The following is a 15204-nucleotide window of genomic DNA, read 5'->3' on the forward strand; positions in this document are numbered from 1 at the left end:
TCACATTAATAACTTCTCTTTCCCACAATAAGTTGCAAAAGGCTAAATGACTCAAAGGTAAGATTCCTAGCTTGTAAATTTAGCCTTAAGAATAAATCCACGGAATGGGAGCATGTTTGTTCAAAGAGTAACCGGTGATCATCAGATGATGAATAAACCGGACAAAACCATAATTATTACATCATACATGAGGGATCAAGTAACATCATGGCGTAATACAGCTTTAGATGACTAAGTCATTGTGTGAGATTACAAATGCATATGATCCCGAGTTAACCCCTACGGCTCTACTAGTAACTGTGAAAATGGCGGTTACAAAAGGGGATAGAAATTACGTGGCCTACGCAGAACCAGCGGGGACAGCTGCTGCATTGGAGCTAGGCTGAACCGAAGTGGCTGGAGTGGTGCTCAAGCTCCGATCTTTCGGCTCGGGTGCAACAATGGGAACTGAAGCTCCGGATTGTGAAAGAGAGGTTTTTGCAGCCGCATCTAGAGCGGGTATCTGGTGCTGATTCAAGTTAGCCAAATCATTTACAACGCTGTGAAGTTGTTGTAGCCTGTAATCTGTCTCGGGCCGCCGACAAATCTTCCTCAAGGGAACAATTTCCTGCTGGGAGCAAAGAAATCCAAAATAGGTGAGTGAGAAACCAAATGGAGCTGATGGGTAAACAAAATGATAAGAGATAGCGAGAAAGATGATCGTCCAACCTCGGACTGGTCGTGGCTGTAACGCACCAAGAACCTACAACGACAACCTCTGACATCATGTCTTCTTCTTTGTGCGTCAAGAACAGTGGCATCAAAGTAAAGAGCTTGATCTTTTCCTTCCTGAAGATGTTATAAAATAAATCCTGTCAGGGATAAACTTACATGACACCTATCATTAAATGCTTAGAGGACAAAGTTCTAAACCTGGAAACAAAGTACGAGATCTCCGGCAAGAACTGCAACACATTCTGATGCTTCACATGGGAGAGACCGTTGCCTTACGTGCTTTTTGACGTTTATCCATTCATCTTCTTCAACTTCAAAACCCGCGAACCGAACTTGCACTTCCTGAAAGACTCAAAAGAAAGATTTGTTGTTAGCAAAACTAGGAAGGGGAACAAAGAAGTCACCTAGAAATTTGTTAGAAATTACCGGATCACCAATCTCCAAGTTTCTATGAGCTAGGAAAGCTTGCACATCATACCTGTAAGTAAGCAAGAGAGATACATATCAGAGAAAAGCAGTGGAATGTACATAAGTCAGTCAAAATTACTGAAGACCAAATGCAAGGGAATCACCATGCACCATCCCTGGCAGATTTGGCTTCAAATTCCAAGTAGGAGTTGTCTGAACCACTCCTCATGACACCAGGAACTATGAGAAAAATTAGTAAACAGTTACGAAAGTGGCATCTATGCAATATACGCCACACTGATCTAGACTCATGGACAAGAAAATAAAACTGAATAATCCAATGAAACCTATCTAAATACATAAGCTTCGCAACCTATTTGACTGCGAGTAAAATATATAAGGCACCTAAAATACCGGAAGGGGCAGGAGTCATGCCGGGTAGATTTGCAGTCATATGAGTGGTTTTAGGAGCGGCTAATGGTTGCATCACATTTCTCATCTGATTTGGTAAATCCATACGCGGCATGGAAGATACATTTAGCTTCCCAGGAGCTTTATTTCCCCTTGCTCTCAAAGCATACCGCCTATTTTGGAACCAGTTCCAAATCTACGATGCATTAAAACAACAATCCAATTAAGTAAAAAGAAAAACAATTCCAACAAACTCTGTCAAGAAAAACACAGGAATCGAGAATGAAAAGACCAGTACTTGCTTGAATTGCACAACAATTTTCCCCTTCCGCTCAGGTGATTCACTGAAACAGAAAACAAATGTATCAGTCTTGAGATGATAAAAGACAAAAGAAGTGCTTTCAGACCATTGGAATTGAACTACAACAAAGTAAAATACCTAAACTTATCAGCAAGAGCTTCAAGAATATGTCGACCTGGCATTGCTGTATTATGCTGTAGCAAAATTGCTTCCATCTCATTCACCTTATAACATTAAACATCAGCCATAATTAACAAGATAAAACCTTTTCAGAGAACTGACAAAACCATACAACAAAAGACACATGGAAACACTTGTGAATAACTCCAATTAACAAAGTAGGAGCCAATAGAGTTCAGAACATACATCGAATTGCCTTCAAGTCTCGCATAAAGATTAACGCAAATTGCTCAAACAACAAGTCAAGTTTCTATTATAGCTAATTATAAAAAAACTCAACTGATCTTCAGAATCTAAACCCTATCATGAACCCACAAACGAGACCCAAATCTAAGAAACCAAACCAACCCAAAAAAAAAACAGATTTTTCAGCTCAGGGAGCTCAAAACCCCTCAAATTAACACCAAACACATCACATTACAAAGAAATCGAGATTAACCTCGGGTAGGATAAATCGAAAAGCCGGACCGCCATTACTGGGAGGTCGACCCATGGTAACTCCTTCGTCTCACCAAAAAAAAAGAATAAAAATTGGTGGCAGAAACTGCCAAACTGGAATCGAACGGAGCTTATCTCACTTTGATTTTCGAATTCACGGTGAATCTCTCTAGTACACGGCCGGTGACCCAACGACAACGAATCCGGTTTTACTCAGACCCGACTCCGCCGCTTATATAACTTTTTCACTTGTGTAATTTTTTTTTTAACTTAATCCCTAGTAATGGGCTTTTAAAGCCCATTTTAAAGACCCAAATATTTAAAAACCCAAAACAATCTTATCCATATGGTCGAGTAATCCAAACCAGCTTATCCGCCTGCTCTCAGTATCCCAAAAACAATGGCGAAGAAGACACTTCGCTGAAAGCTTTCTCCAGACTTTTTTTTTGCAGCGTGTCAATGGCTTTGGTTCCGCTTAATTTTACTGAAATGCCACTGAGAAGCTCTCTTCCTTTGACCTCGAGCTCTCGTTACTGTTCGTCTCCTTCGCTCCACGCATTGCTCTTCTATTCCTTGGGTGTGAAACCCTCGCGTCATCAAATCGTTCGGCCATTCTCCTCGCTCCGTACGAGTGAGCGTAGCAACAACAGGAGCCATAACAACCGTCGCTTGGATAATCGGAATCATAAACCTAGTCCTCCTTGGATCGATAAGTGGCCACCGTCATCCTCCGGAGCTGGCGGTGATCATTCCGGGAAGAAAGGTGGGGAAAACAACGGCGGGGCTAAAATTCGGTCGGCGGAAGAGGAAGCTGAAGCGAAACTTAGGTATTTGGAACGGGATAAAGGACAAAACGCGATTGATAGGATTGTTCTTCGGCTACGGAATTTAGGATTAGGTTCGGATGATGAGGAGGATGTGGAAGATGACGAGGGAGGTGGAATTAACGGCGGAGATGTGAAGCCGGTGACTGGTGAAGAGAGATTGGGGGATTTGTTGAAGAGAGAGTGGGTGAGGCCTGATATGATGCTTGCTGAGGGAGAAGAGAGTGAGGAAGAGGATGAGGTGTTATTGCCATGGGAGAAGAATGAGGAAGAACAGGCGGCGGAGAGAGTAGAAGGAGAAGGAGGAGTGGCGGTGATGGCGAAGAGGAGAGCTAGAGCTCCATCACTGGCGGAGCTTACGGTTGAGGATTCTGAGTTACGGCGGCTGAGGAGGGATGGAATGTATTTGAGGGTAAGGATTAATATACCAAAAGCTGGGCTAACGCAGGCTGTGATGGAGAAGATTCATGATACGTGGAGGAAAGAAGAACTTGTGAGGCTCAAGTTCCATGAAGTGCTTGCTCGTGACATGAAGACGGCCCATGAGATAGTTGAGGTTAGTTAGTTCTTTTGCATAGTTCACTGATTACTTCATTGTAGCAGAGGTTTGTAAGATATTAGCTGAATTTGAGGTACAAAACATGATGCGAGATTATCTCTTGAGAACGGTTTTCATAATCTATTGAGAATTCGCTTCACAGAAGCGAAATGGTCCTTTACAGCTCAATTTAACTCTGTATTAGAATGGTCGTAGAGCTTTTATAAGAACAGTAGGAATTTTTTGGTTAATCTCTCTTGGGAACAATAACTTAGTTGTGAATAAGGTAACTTTGAGGTCTGGAAAAATTAGAGTGGATGGAGCTGAGCACGGCTGTTAGAATTCTTTTGAAGTAACAAGACTGTGCAGGAGATGCATGTTGAGGTTTGACAGAAAACTGATTAGCTTTACTCTGATGGGCAGCGCCGAACTGGTGGAATGGTGATATGGAGAGCCGGAAGTGTAATGGTGGTTTACCGTGGACTTGACTATCAAGGACCTTCTGTGGTCTCGAATCGAGTGGCCGGACCTAAAGAGACTCTTTTTGTCCCAGATGTATCATCTGCTGGCGATGAAGCAACAAATGCCAAAGATAACCAAAATCCACCTTTAGAAATCAGAGACCCGATCATCAAGAACCCTATTCGCAAGGAGAATATGACTGAAGAAGAAATTGAATTTAACAATCTATTAGACAGCTTAGGCACACGTTTTCAAGAATGGTGGGGTACTGGGGTGCTGCCTGTGGACGCTGACTTACTACCGCCTACAATTCCTGGTTATAAAACACCTTTCAGGCTTCTGCCCACTGGGATGAGATCGAATTTGACCAATGCTGAAATGACAAATCTCAGGAAGATTGGTAAAACGCTCCCATGCCATTTTGCCCTTGGTAAGATGCTTTCTGATCCTAGATGTTTTTTTCCTAGATGGTTCTTCTGTTTAGTGTGCCTAGGTTTAAAACTTGAATATGCTCTTTCAGGCAGGAACAGAAATCACCAAGGATTGGCAGCTGCGATACTCCAGATCTGGGAGAAAAGTCTGATTGCAAAGATCGCTGTGAAGCGAGGTATCCAGAATACAAATAACAAACTGATGGCGGATGAGCTGAAGGTCTCTCTTTTTTTTCTCTCTCTCTAAAGTTCAATAATAGGGAAAAGGAAATACTAAGGCAGTCCATATATTGATAAATAATTGTAGAAAGTGTCTGTCATCCCCCTGAGCCCAGTTCTATGGATTTAGGACATTGAAATATTTACACGGGAAGGCTAAAATCTTTCATTAACTCTTGTCTTGTTACTATAGGCATTGACAGGAGGTGTCTTGCTGCTCAGAAATAAGTATTACATTGTAATATACCGTGGGAAAGACTTCCTTCCTTCAAGTGTTGCAGCTACTTTGGCAGAAAGACAAGAATTAACTAAAGAGATTCAAGATGTCGAAGAGAGGGTAAGAACTCGCGACATTGAGGCTATTCAGCCTGTTGGTGACATAGTACCGGCAGAAAGACAAGAATTAACAAAAGAGATTCAAGATGTCAAAGAGAGGGTAAGAACTCGCGACAATGAGGCTGTTCAGACTGTTGGTGAGAAAGTATCAGCAGAAGCTGGCACGCTGGCCGAGTTTTATGAGGCTCAAGCCCGATGGGGGAAAGAAATAACTCCAGACCATCGAGAAAAGATGATTGAAGAAGCTTCAAGGGTGGCAAATACGAGAGTTGTTAAAAGAATCCAGCACAAACTAAACCTTGTAAGTAGACTATTTTATCTCTGGTTGCTAATTTGTAACTTGAGGTCTATTGTGAGATGTCAGGTGGCAACTGTGATAGTTAGTCGCTATAAATGTATCTAACTTCTCTCTTGGTTTGTTTCAGGCCCAATCGAAATTTCAACGAGCAGAGAAACTGTTGTCCAAAATAGAAGCCTCTATGATTCCAAATGGACCTGATTATGATCAAGAGGTCATCTCCGAGGAAGAAAGAGCTATGTTCCGAAAAGTGGGGTTGAAAATGAAGGCATACTTACCCTTAGGTGAGTCCTGCTCTCTTAAGCATTGTTGATGTATCCTGTATGTGTGCAGTGAATAAGAGTTTGTAATAAAATGGAACATCTGTCGTCTTGTTATATGTATTAACTGTTTCTTTAACGTGGACCTAACAGGTATCCGTGGTGTTTTCGATGGAGTCATCGAGAATATGCATCTGCATTGGAAGCACAGAGAATTGGTGAAGCTTATATCAAAACAGAAGGTCCTTGCATTTGTTGAGGACACGGCTCGGTTACTTGAATACGAGAGCGGTGGAGTACTTGTGGCAATAGAAAAGGTTCCTAAAGGATTTGCTCTTATCTATTACCGTGGGAAGAATTACAGGAGACCCATTAGCTTGAGACCAAGAAATCTTCTGACAAAAGCAAAAGCATTGAAACGATCCATCGCAATGCAACGCCATGAGGTGGGAAATTCCTGAAGTTTTCTACACAAATTGTACTTATATTCATACAAGTTGCTTACTGAAACTTCTCTTTGGCGATTATTGCAGGCCCTTAGTCAGCATATCTCTGAACTGGAGAGAACAATAGAGCAAATGCAAAGCGAACTTGTAAGTGGTCTTTTTCAACGTTTAATATCCAGTATATAACGTTAATCTTCTGACACTATCAAGCTCCATTCGCTTTCGTGTTCTGCTCTGATTCACCTACCTGCTGGTTTTTGTAGACCGCAAAGAACCCGTCATACAATGAATCAGAATGGGAGAACGAAGAAGATGATGATGATGATGACGAGGATGAGAAAGATGATGTGGAGGATAATGAGAGTGATTGGGACGAAAGTGATGGTGTTGAAGAAGCTGATAATTCATCTCGCTAAGCTGAAAGTGTTTTGACACATGCATTGTCCTATCTCAGGAGGTTGAAGCTGACGATGAGATATCACAGAAATGGTTCTTTACACTGATGAAAAAAGTAAGAAAGCAAGTGCTGATTCAGTATCGACGTGTGAGGTAAAGTCTCTTGTTGCAGCGATCACAAAATCTTCGGAGTTCAAAAAGCAGAGCCTGTTGCCTTTCAGCCTAACCCGTGGGGGAAAAAATAGCATCTATATATAGTTTTTGTCTTCCAATACATTTTAAAGTTTTGCCAGTGTATCATCATTATATTAAAAACTATTGTAATTCAATCAAATGTATGTATATTAGGAAGGTAGCGCCCATGTCGTAAGTCTCTCGACTAGGTATGTACTGCCTTAGTGATCTTAAGAACATTTGCATACTGAATCCATTAATACTGAGGAATGTTGCTCTGGCCGGTCGGTCTAGCCGTGTAGCAGTTGCATGATCCTACAGTTGCGTACTTAGTCGTACACTTTAAAGTTTGGCTAAGATCCAAAATATGATATCTTTGGGTGATGTAGACGTTACATCAGTGTCAAGTTGACATGCGACATAATCATATATTCATAGCCGTAATTGTGAAAGCAAAGTTTCAAATCGACTACTCGAGCATCAAGATCTCTGGTGCTTCACCAACCCATGCATTATCTCTCTCTCTAGTCCCATAAAATCAAATGGAAATCTAAAATGTCCAGTCCAAACCAATGAGAGCTGATAATATTCATTTGGATATTTTGGGGTTCCTTTGCTCTGCTTTTAATTTACATGCTCAAACCGGCCCATGTACTAGCATTTATACATAAAATAAAATAAGATACAAAGGCTAATCATAAGACGTTTCTTTCTCCCCTTTTCATGGATGAAGAAAAAGGACGTAGACATGCATGAGAAGACTTTTCCCTACTTTCACATAAAAGATACACTAATTAATTTACTTGATCCCATAAATGATCTATGTGTGTGTGTGTGTAAATGATACAATTGATAAAATTGGCGGAGATTACATAAGAACAAGTAGGAAATTTCAAATTATATATACGTGATTTGAATCCCTTCACCATATGGAGTCCATATTAAACGCTTCCTCTTGCGGTTGAGGTTGCACGTGAGACGAACTTGAACCATTTTGCATAGTATTGGAGCCTCCTTGTTGAAGAGAAGATGGATTGAAATTGGGAATCATCTCTTTTGGGAAACCATAAGTGTTCCTAATTTGGAAAGCCTTGAGCAACAGAGAGTTGATTGGAGATAAAGGCGGACCAAGCAGACTTGTTGTCCAAGAAGGAAGATTAGTACTAGCCATGTTCATGTTCATGTTGACACCAGCCGTACTTGTAGAATTGTCTTCTGAATAAACATTGCGTTGCGAATATTGATGGATATGATTATTGTAATCGATGGTTGATGAGTTTGAATTCAAATTCGGAATCTCGATATCTTCAAATTCATTTGCCATTGATGAATTCGCATCGCATGGAGATCCAAAAGATGGTTGTGAAGATTGAGGTTGTTGTTCTTGTGCTTTCTTCGTTGCCGTGCTCTTTTCGAAAACCCTACACACAACCCATTCCTCCTGAAAATTCATAGAATCAAGATTATTTATTAATTTTTTAAAAAACCAACTATTTATGATTTTTACTTTTTAAGCAGGTGTATAATTAAGTGGGTTATTATAGGATGTACGAGTCGAAGCATGTGTCAAGACTCAAGACACAAGACACAAGACTCAAGAGTATAAAACCCATGGTCCATTTTATTTAAACAAGACTGTTTCATATATTAGGGTCTATAGAATACATATGTATCATGATATATATTAATATATATATATGCGTTGTCAGAACTTTTATTTTTGGGTTTTAAAAAGTGCATATTAATCTACAAATTAACTACGTATGTACCTTATTTGTGGGGTTGAAGGGTTGTTTGCTCTCAAGTCTGTACTCATGCATAACCCAATTGCTTTTCTCACCTTTGGGAGCTCTTCCTTTGTAGAAAACTAGGGTTTTCTTCATCCCAACCAACACTCCACTTCGGTATATCTCTTTATCTTTTCCGGTGGTTTTCCAATATCCGGCTTCTGTTGCCCGGTTTGTCCTCAAACCGGTTGGATATTTTCGGTCCCTTTGGCTGAAGAAATACCACTCTTTCTCTCCCATTGAAGCCTTGGCTGCACATGTACACGTACATTATTTTGATACCATTAGCATAGCCGCATATATATGTATGGGCTAATTTTAATTAGCAATCGCCTCAGATGACATCACAATGAGCCTACGTATATACATACTATCAATTCTCTGGATAAATGTAATATAATGATCCAAGTATAATATTAATTAACCAACTAGCTAGAAAATTATATATATGGTATCTATTCTCCACATGTTTGGTAGGCTAGATACACCTGTATATAAACGTAGTTAGAAATGAAATATATGGTCGCTGAAATAAACTATGGTTTCATTTATATAAGTTATATTAAGTGGTATATAATGCACGTTATTAGTCTATATATATTGTTATATAAGCGTATATTATCTCTTCTAGTGATGTTTTATGGTATGTCGTATGACTAATCCATTTTCATCCTATTTGCTGGAGACATGATTGGTTGATTTTACATATAATATTTTATACTCTATGTTTTCTAAATTAATTTTTTGAAAATCCATAGACAAATAATATAGAACAGATATAGCATACCCACATATATATTCTTATCCCCAAAACTATGTTGGACAAATTAGGGAACACAAGTTATTTGGATATGATATAAACACGGGCGAACAGTATAAAAGAAACATCTTATAATGATTATCAAAGTATCTTTACCTGGCAAATCCCAAGGTTCACACTTGTTAAGATCAACGTCGACGACAGCTTTACCGGTGAATCCTGTATCGGAGACTTTCCGACCTAGATAATGCGTTATGAGCTCCTCGTCTGTAGGATGAAATCTGAACCCTGGAGGAAGATTATCTTCCATTTTTTTTTTGTCGTCTAACTCGAGGCAACAAAAATATGAAGAATGGTTCTCCTCTCTCTCCTGAAGAAGACGAAGGAGATTGACTGCCAAAAGCTTTTCAATAATTAATGTGACATAGATGGGGTTTATATACATATAAATAATTATATAACTAAACTGTATATTAAAATAAATAATGATTCGTGTACCAAATACTGATCTTGAGGTAGAAGCGGCCACGGGTAGTCTTTTTCAACTGTTGATAATTACAGCTAACATTTTGACGATTCAAAGTATTTCTCCACGCATACGTACCCTCGTTTTATTATTATTATTACATATGTGTGTATAAATGACCTTATATATTTACTGTAGTGTCAAATAAAATATTTGTCGGCGTATATATTAATGTTCCTTTTAGATTACATTACTATGTTTATAAAATAACGTCCGTCTTAATATCTGCATAAAATATATAATTATAGAAACATAATATGGATTTACGTGAGATTTGTCCAACCAACTTCACCAAATTCTACCCACCATGAAACCCTAGTGCCCAATGTAATGTGAACATGCATGCATGGCTTCTCCATTCTTTACTCGTTTCAACAATTAATTATTATATATGAGAACTATAATTCTAAATATAGACTAATCGTCAAAATTTATAAACTGTTATATCAATCTTAAAATTATAGCGATTATAAAGGAAACGCTTCCATATTTTATCATTGCATCCCTATTACTCTATTGACACATTGCATCCATCTTACTCTATTGACACTTGTCTTTTGCTTATCTCACACTACCCATATACATACATACAAATAAACACATGCAATGTTCTAAAAATAAAATATGTTAATATACGCTCAAGTTGGGTTTTCGGATATCAGATTGCGTTGCGACTCTTATGCATATATACTTCGAAATTCGAATTGTATAACTCATATTTTATGTTAAAATGTTTCGTGCAAATATTTCCTCGATTGTCGGGTTTGAACCAAAATATTGATTTGGTGGACCCAATTATTTCTTGATACGTAGGTAAATAAAATGACCCAAATCATAGGAAACAACGAAAATTTACATACTGTATTTGGTCCCCCAAATAAACTTCATTTCTTATAATTGTAGAGAAAACATCAAAAAGATGGGATGGTTACCACGGATAAAAAAAAAGTTATTTTAGTATATGTTTTTCTTAAGTTGGTGTTTTAAGTTTAATTTAACCGACCCTAGCTACGAGATCAAAATTTGTTCACATTGGATTTTCTGGTTGAATAGATAGAACAGTCTATAGAGGTCATAGTTAGCTTAAGTCTTAATACAAGGTTAAAATAATTACTCTGGAAGAGTGGTTAAATATCCCACCAACCTAATGGAATGTGTATATTATATATATACATATACAAGAAAATATTATTAGATAGAAGTCTTAGTTTTCAAATTTGTAGTAGGCGGAGTTATTCGGAGATTTTTTTTGTTGTACACGGATATGTTGGCTGTCATATATGTCAATCCTACCGGTGGAATAATTTCACAATTTCCTGTCCATACTTTTCTCGTCCTTGTTTCTAGGCTTCTGGCTTTCTAGAATCATGCACACACATCTACACTACACATGTTAATATATTTTTATATGAATGCAGTAGGAGAGAGTTTTTTTATTTTTTTTGGTAAAAGGTTAATAGATTAGTTACAATTTATAGTGTATAACTATAGAGTTTTTATGATCAATCATGACTCGTATATTAGTATAGTTTATATGAATCATGACTCGTGTATTAGTATAGGTTTATATCATATATATTAACGGTGGAAAAATTATTACATAAACTTAAAAAAAATCAATATAGTTACAATTTGTTTGTATTATATCGAATGTTCTTTTGTTACATTATTGCTAAGTCCCTTAATTAGGTTAATGGGTGAAATTATTATCAGTATTATTTGAATCACTATCAGTGTCATATACATATGATATATATATATATAATATATATATGGATACTTGAATCAGTCATACCTTGCAACTGGTCTATTATTTACACACTAATTACTTAAATAGACGTTAACATATAAAATATGATAATCAAGATGAAGTGACACCACGAAACCTCACCTTATAATTCATTTATAATCGTAAAGAGATTGGAGTCCACATAATCTACAAATTTTGTCTACACGTTAGATTTTTTTTCTTTTCTAGTGTAGATTTTCTGTAATCCTTGAAAGTTTAGTCATTATCTACGAGAGAGTAATCAAACAGCCTAATTACAATGTCGTAGCCAAGAAATACAAGTTTTACACATAACATTCGATATTATCGAAACTATTAAAGCTTAATAATGAGTTGACAAATTTATAAATTTCTCTATACATTTTGAAAAGATATAGCAATGTAATGTAACTATTTCGACCAAAATGAACACATCTTTCATCTACAAATTTATATGAATATAATATAAAAAATTTCATGCTTTTGTTAGGAATAAGTGTTAGATAATATGATAAATTCGTTCATAAGTCATAACAATAGAAATATACTACTACATGTATTAATTGATCAGGATTTGGGATAGTTAATTAAAATTTCTGAATTTTAGCGTATTTATAAAGTTTTACCGTAATTAAACAGTTTTTACTATTTTCATGTATGAATCTCAAATTTAAATAATCACTCACTTATAAAAAGGCCACGAGTACGTTGTTCTAAGGCCCATGTATTGGACCTAAAGAATAGGCCCAATATAATATCTGAACAAAAGAAAGGTCCCGAACTCTGAGAATCACGAAGACGACGACTGAAGAAGAAGAAGAGAGGAGAAGAAGCAATGGGGAGAAAGAAGGGATTACCGGAGTTCGAAGAGTCGGCGCCGGATGGATTTGATCCGGAAAATCCTTACAAGGATCCGGTGGCGATGGTTGAAATGAGAGAGCACATCGTTCGGGAGAAATGGATCCAAATCGAGAAGGCTAAGATCTTGCGGGAGAAGGTCAAATGGTGTTACCGCGTCGAAGGAGTCAATCACTATCAGAAATGCCGTCATCTTGTCCAGCAGTATCTCGATTCCACTCGTGGAGTCGGCTGGGGAAAAGACCACCGCCCTATCTCGCTCCACGGTGAGTTTATTTGTGGATGCTTTGCTGAAACGTTTTGTCTTTATCAATTTGTTAATGTCGAGCTGAATTAGTCATTTTTGGTTAACACATAGTGCTTTGATTACTAAATGTCATTTTGCAAAATTCATCGACAAGTCATATTGGAGTGATTTTGATGGTAGCTAGTGCATTTGTGTAATTTGTTTTGCATTCTTTGTTTGATTGATGAGAGAAACTGGCATGTTGAATTGGTTATAGTTTGATATTGATTCATCTGTGCAGGTCCCAAACCGGAGGCTGTTGAATCTGAATAATGTTGTGTACCTCATTGATCTGAGGTAAGAAGGATTGGTTTTTTTATTTTTCTTGTTGATTGAATTTGAGACAAATTCAGCATTTCTGGCTCTAAATTTGTAGTATTAATGATTCTAGGAGCCTAATATTAGCCTCCATGCTTGTGGTTTACTAGAGTGTGTTGCCAGTTAATCAAGGGAAAGGCCTTCATTTGATTTTTTGTCTGTTAGAACTTAGACAGTTACCGTTTGTATATGAATTGTTAATGAAAGAAACTAGAATCGAATGTTGGGATGTTTCTTACAACAGTCTCTTGTATGGAGGCATTTTGGAACAAAGGTTGTTACATCATGTCATTCTGTTACAGTCCCACTTTTTTTTCTACTCCATCACCAAGCTATGCCTAGTAATGGGTAGATTATGACAATCTGAAGGATGAAACATATTTTGGAAAGTTGTACAAGTGTTATAGTTTAGGGTAAAACCTCTCAAGTCCATGTTATGAGGTTATGATGAACTATGCAAAATGCGGAACTCGAACTGCTGTACATTATTGGTTTATTGTGCACAACCCCCTGCTTGTATCACTTCTTTCAGCTGATACAAAGTTTTTTCTTGTTTTTTTTTGGGTTCAGTGATGCAGATGTCTGAGCTTTTGATACGGGACAGAAAATGGAATATTGTCACAAGCTAATGGCTCCCTGATACCTTCCAAACTCTATGCAGATTTCTCTTGTTCTTAGAAACTTGTAGGTCTTCGGACCAACACATTCCTGTAATTGAGCTTTGAGTATTGTTACACTCCACAGTACCGGTTTCTGATAATCAAATAAGTCCCGTTTCCGTTCTCTCTCTCTATCTCTCTCTTCGTTCCAGTTAATTTTACTTTAGTATCACAAATTAAGAATCACAGGATAAACAGAAACAAGATTCAAAAACGGATGAGTTTCAAAGTACATAGCAAAAATCCAACATAATTTCTCAGGAAAATAGTTTAATCTTCCGTGTCTTATTCCCTCAGATAAGATATGATACGAGAGCTATCTAACTAACTCAGTTCTCATCACCACCACCAAAAAGCTTCATTTTAGACAATGGAGTTCTCAAGTACCCTTCTACTTCAAACTTCTTCGGAGAAAGCTCTCTGTACTTGGCAAACTGTTCCTTAGCTTCCACGTTCTTGTCAAGCAAGCTATAGATCATACCTCGACAAAAATAAGGTCTGAAATCCTTGGGATCCTCTTTTGTCAGCTGCTCGTAGCTCTTCAATGCTTCATCCACGTTCTTCTGCAAGAAATGTATCTGCGCAATGATCAGTCTCACGTCTCTCGCTTCCTTCACCAAATACTCAGCCTCTGCTACAGCTAACGCATCTTCCAGCCTCTGCAGCACTGCGTTTCCTTCCCCGGACCTGTCCATGAGCAATGCGTTCTCGAACAAAGCCTCGAACGACAATGGCTTTCGCTGGAGAATTTCCTCGAACACTTGGCGTGCGTTTTCCACGCGACCCATTTCACCTAATAGCCTCGCCATCAAAAACTTCCACTCTGTTTCATCTGGTTGTGCGGTTACTAGCCTCTCTAATAGCTTGAGAGCTTCCTCATCTTCTCCTTTCTCTAGCTTCTGCTGCAGGAGTGATCTGAGCGCCTCGACGGCCTCAGGAGTGGAGTCTAGAAGCTCAGACAATGGCGAAGAGTTAGACAATTTCTCGTCTTTCACTTCCTCGTAGGTTTCTTCGGTAGTCGTAACCGGATTTTCTGCTTTCACCGGTAAAGTTGCGAACTTTCCGGTCATGGAAACTGCAGCGCCGACGAGAATCGCTGATTTAGCAAAAGATATGAGCTTTTCTGAGAAGCAATAACCGGAACCATTCTGATTCTTGCAAGCTTTGACACGAACAGGAATAAGTTCACGACGAGGAACCAGAGGTCCGGTGACCGGAGGCGCTTTGACGGCGACGAATGAAGTAATCAACGAAGACGAAAGTGAGGAAGGAGCTGAGAGAGACGAAAACATGGCTGCTCGTCTCAGAGCTGCAAAGTATCAATGCTTGCTGAAGCGAAATCAAAATCGAAAGAGCAATGGAGCAACTCCTCCGGATGAACAAGGCCCTAATATTGCAACGCGCCT

The 15204-nt window shown here is 38.4% G+C and overlaps 4 protein-coding genes and 1 non-coding gene across 8 annotated transcripts; 2 read left to right on the forward strand and 3 right to left on the reverse strand.

Moving 5' to 3' along the window:
* Positions 1–115: 115 nt before the first annotated feature.
* LOC104783383 (protein SAWADEE HOMEODOMAIN HOMOLOG 2) lies at positions 116–2591 on the reverse strand. Of its 4 annotated transcripts, none has more exons than XM_087453623.1 (9): positions 2454–2591; positions 1973–2058; positions 1832–1877; positions 1537–1729; positions 1287–1362; positions 1141–1192; positions 913–1056; positions 709–828; positions 116–607 (listed from the first exon to the last, which is right to left on the reverse strand). In XM_087453623.1, exons 1-9 carry the CDS (start codon positions 2505–2507, stop codon positions 341–343), a joined length of 1038 nt encoding a protein of 345 aa, XP_087309749.1. In that variant the 5' UTR covers positions 2508–2591; the 3' UTR covers positions 116–340. The 4 variants fall into 4 exon arrangements, with proteins under 4 accessions (XP_087309749.1, XP_010506859.1, XP_010506852.1 ...); XM_010508557.3 differs by having other exon boundaries at positions 116–610; XM_010508550.3 differs by having other exon boundaries at positions 1528–1729.
* Positions 2592–2676: 85 nt separating this feature from the next.
* Positions 2677–7024, forward strand: LOC104783407 (CRM-domain containing factor CFM3, chloroplastic/mitochondrial). The gene is made up of 8 exons (XM_010508569.3): positions 2677–3832; positions 4238–4706; positions 4797–4927; positions 5120–5563; positions 5688–5844; positions 5974–6266; positions 6354–6413; positions 6530–7024. The coding sequence occupies exons 1-8, from the start codon at positions 2912–2914 to the stop codon at positions 6680–6682; spliced, it is 2628 nt and encodes an 875-aa protein (XP_010506871.1). The 5' UTR covers positions 2677–2911; the 3' UTR covers positions 6683–7024.
* A 440-nt stretch (positions 7025–7464) lies between these two features.
* Positions 7465–9798, reverse strand: LOC104783423 (NAC domain-containing protein 20-like). Its single transcript, XM_010508585.3, has 3 exons — positions 9540–9798; positions 8606–8874; positions 7465–8277 (listed from the first exon to the last, which is right to left on the reverse strand). Exons 1-3 carry the CDS (start codon positions 9691–9693, stop codon positions 7759–7761), a joined length of 942 nt encoding a protein of 313 aa, XP_010506887.1. The 5' UTR covers positions 9694–9798; the 3' UTR covers positions 7465–7758.
* Positions 9799–12399: 2601 nt separating this feature from the next.
* LOC104783429 (NADH dehydrogenase [ubiquinone] 1 beta subcomplex subunit 10-B) lies at positions 12400–13924 on the forward strand. Its single transcript, XM_010508588.2, has 3 exons — positions 12400–12801; positions 13063–13118; positions 13710–13924. Exons 1-2 carry the CDS (start codon positions 12513–12515, stop codon positions 13092–13094), a joined length of 321 nt encoding a protein of 106 aa, XP_010506890.1. The 5' UTR covers positions 12400–12512; the 3' UTR covers positions 13095–13118; positions 13710–13924.
* A 65-nt stretch (positions 13925–13989) lies between these two features.
* Positions 13990–15090, reverse strand: LOC104783436 (protein SLOW GREEN 1, chloroplastic). Its single transcript, XR_015559336.1, has one exon. It is a non-coding gene; the product is annotated as a protein SLOW GREEN 1, chloroplastic (transcript).
* Between the last annotated feature and the right edge of the window lie 114 nt (positions 15091–15204).

The sequence above is a fragment of the Camelina sativa genome, chromosome 1, assembly GCF_030686135.1.
Source record: "Camelina sativa cultivar CO46 ecotype springtype chromosome 1, ASM3068613v1".
Taxonomy (NCBI): Eukaryota; Viridiplantae; Streptophyta; class Magnoliopsida; order Brassicales; family Brassicaceae; genus Camelina; species Camelina sativa.

Coding starts and splice junctions, on each gene's coding strand:
- LOC104783383 (XM_010508544.3), bottom strand. CDS start 2,507: ATGGGTCGACCTCCCAGTAATGGCGGTCCGGCTTTTCGATTTATCCTA. Junction 1,730..1,831: donor TTGTTGTGCAATTCAAGCAA/GTACTGGTCTTT, acceptor AATGCATCGTAG/ATTTGGAACTGGTTCCAAAA. Junction 1,057..1,140: donor ACTTGGAGATTGGTGATCCG/GTAATTTCTAAC, acceptor TGAGTCTTTCAG/GAAGTGCAAGTTCGGTTCGC.
- LOC104783407 (XM_010508569.3), top strand. CDS start 2,912: ATGGCTTTGGTTCCGCTTAATTTTACTGAAATGCCACTGAGAAGCTCT. Junction 4,707..4,796: donor CCCATGCCATTTTGCCCTTG/GTAAGATGCTTT, acceptor ATGCTCTTTCAG/GCAGGAACAGAAATCACCAA. Junction 5,845..5,973: donor GAAGGCATACTTACCCTTAG/GTGAGTCCTGCT, acceptor TGGACCTAACAG/GTATCCGTGGTGTTTTCGAT.
- LOC104783423 (XM_010508585.3), bottom strand. CDS start 9,693: ATGGAAGATAATCTTCCTCCAGGGTTCAGATTTCATCCTACAGACGAG. Junction 8,875..9,539: donor TGAACCTTGGGATTTGCCAG/GTAAAGATACTT, acceptor GTACATGTGCAG/CCAAGGCTTCAATGGGAGAG. Junction 8,278..8,605: donor CCTTCAACCCCACAAATAAG/GTACATACGTAG, acceptor ATGAATTTTCAG/GAGGAATGGGTTGTGTGTAG.
- LOC104783429 (XM_010508588.2), top strand. CDS start 12,513: ATGGGGAGAAAGAAGGGATTACCGGAGTTCGAAGAGTCGGCGCCGGAT. Junction 12,802..13,062: donor CCGCCCTATCTCGCTCCACG/GTGAGTTTATTT, acceptor TCATCTGTGCAG/GTCCCAAACCGGAGGCTGTT.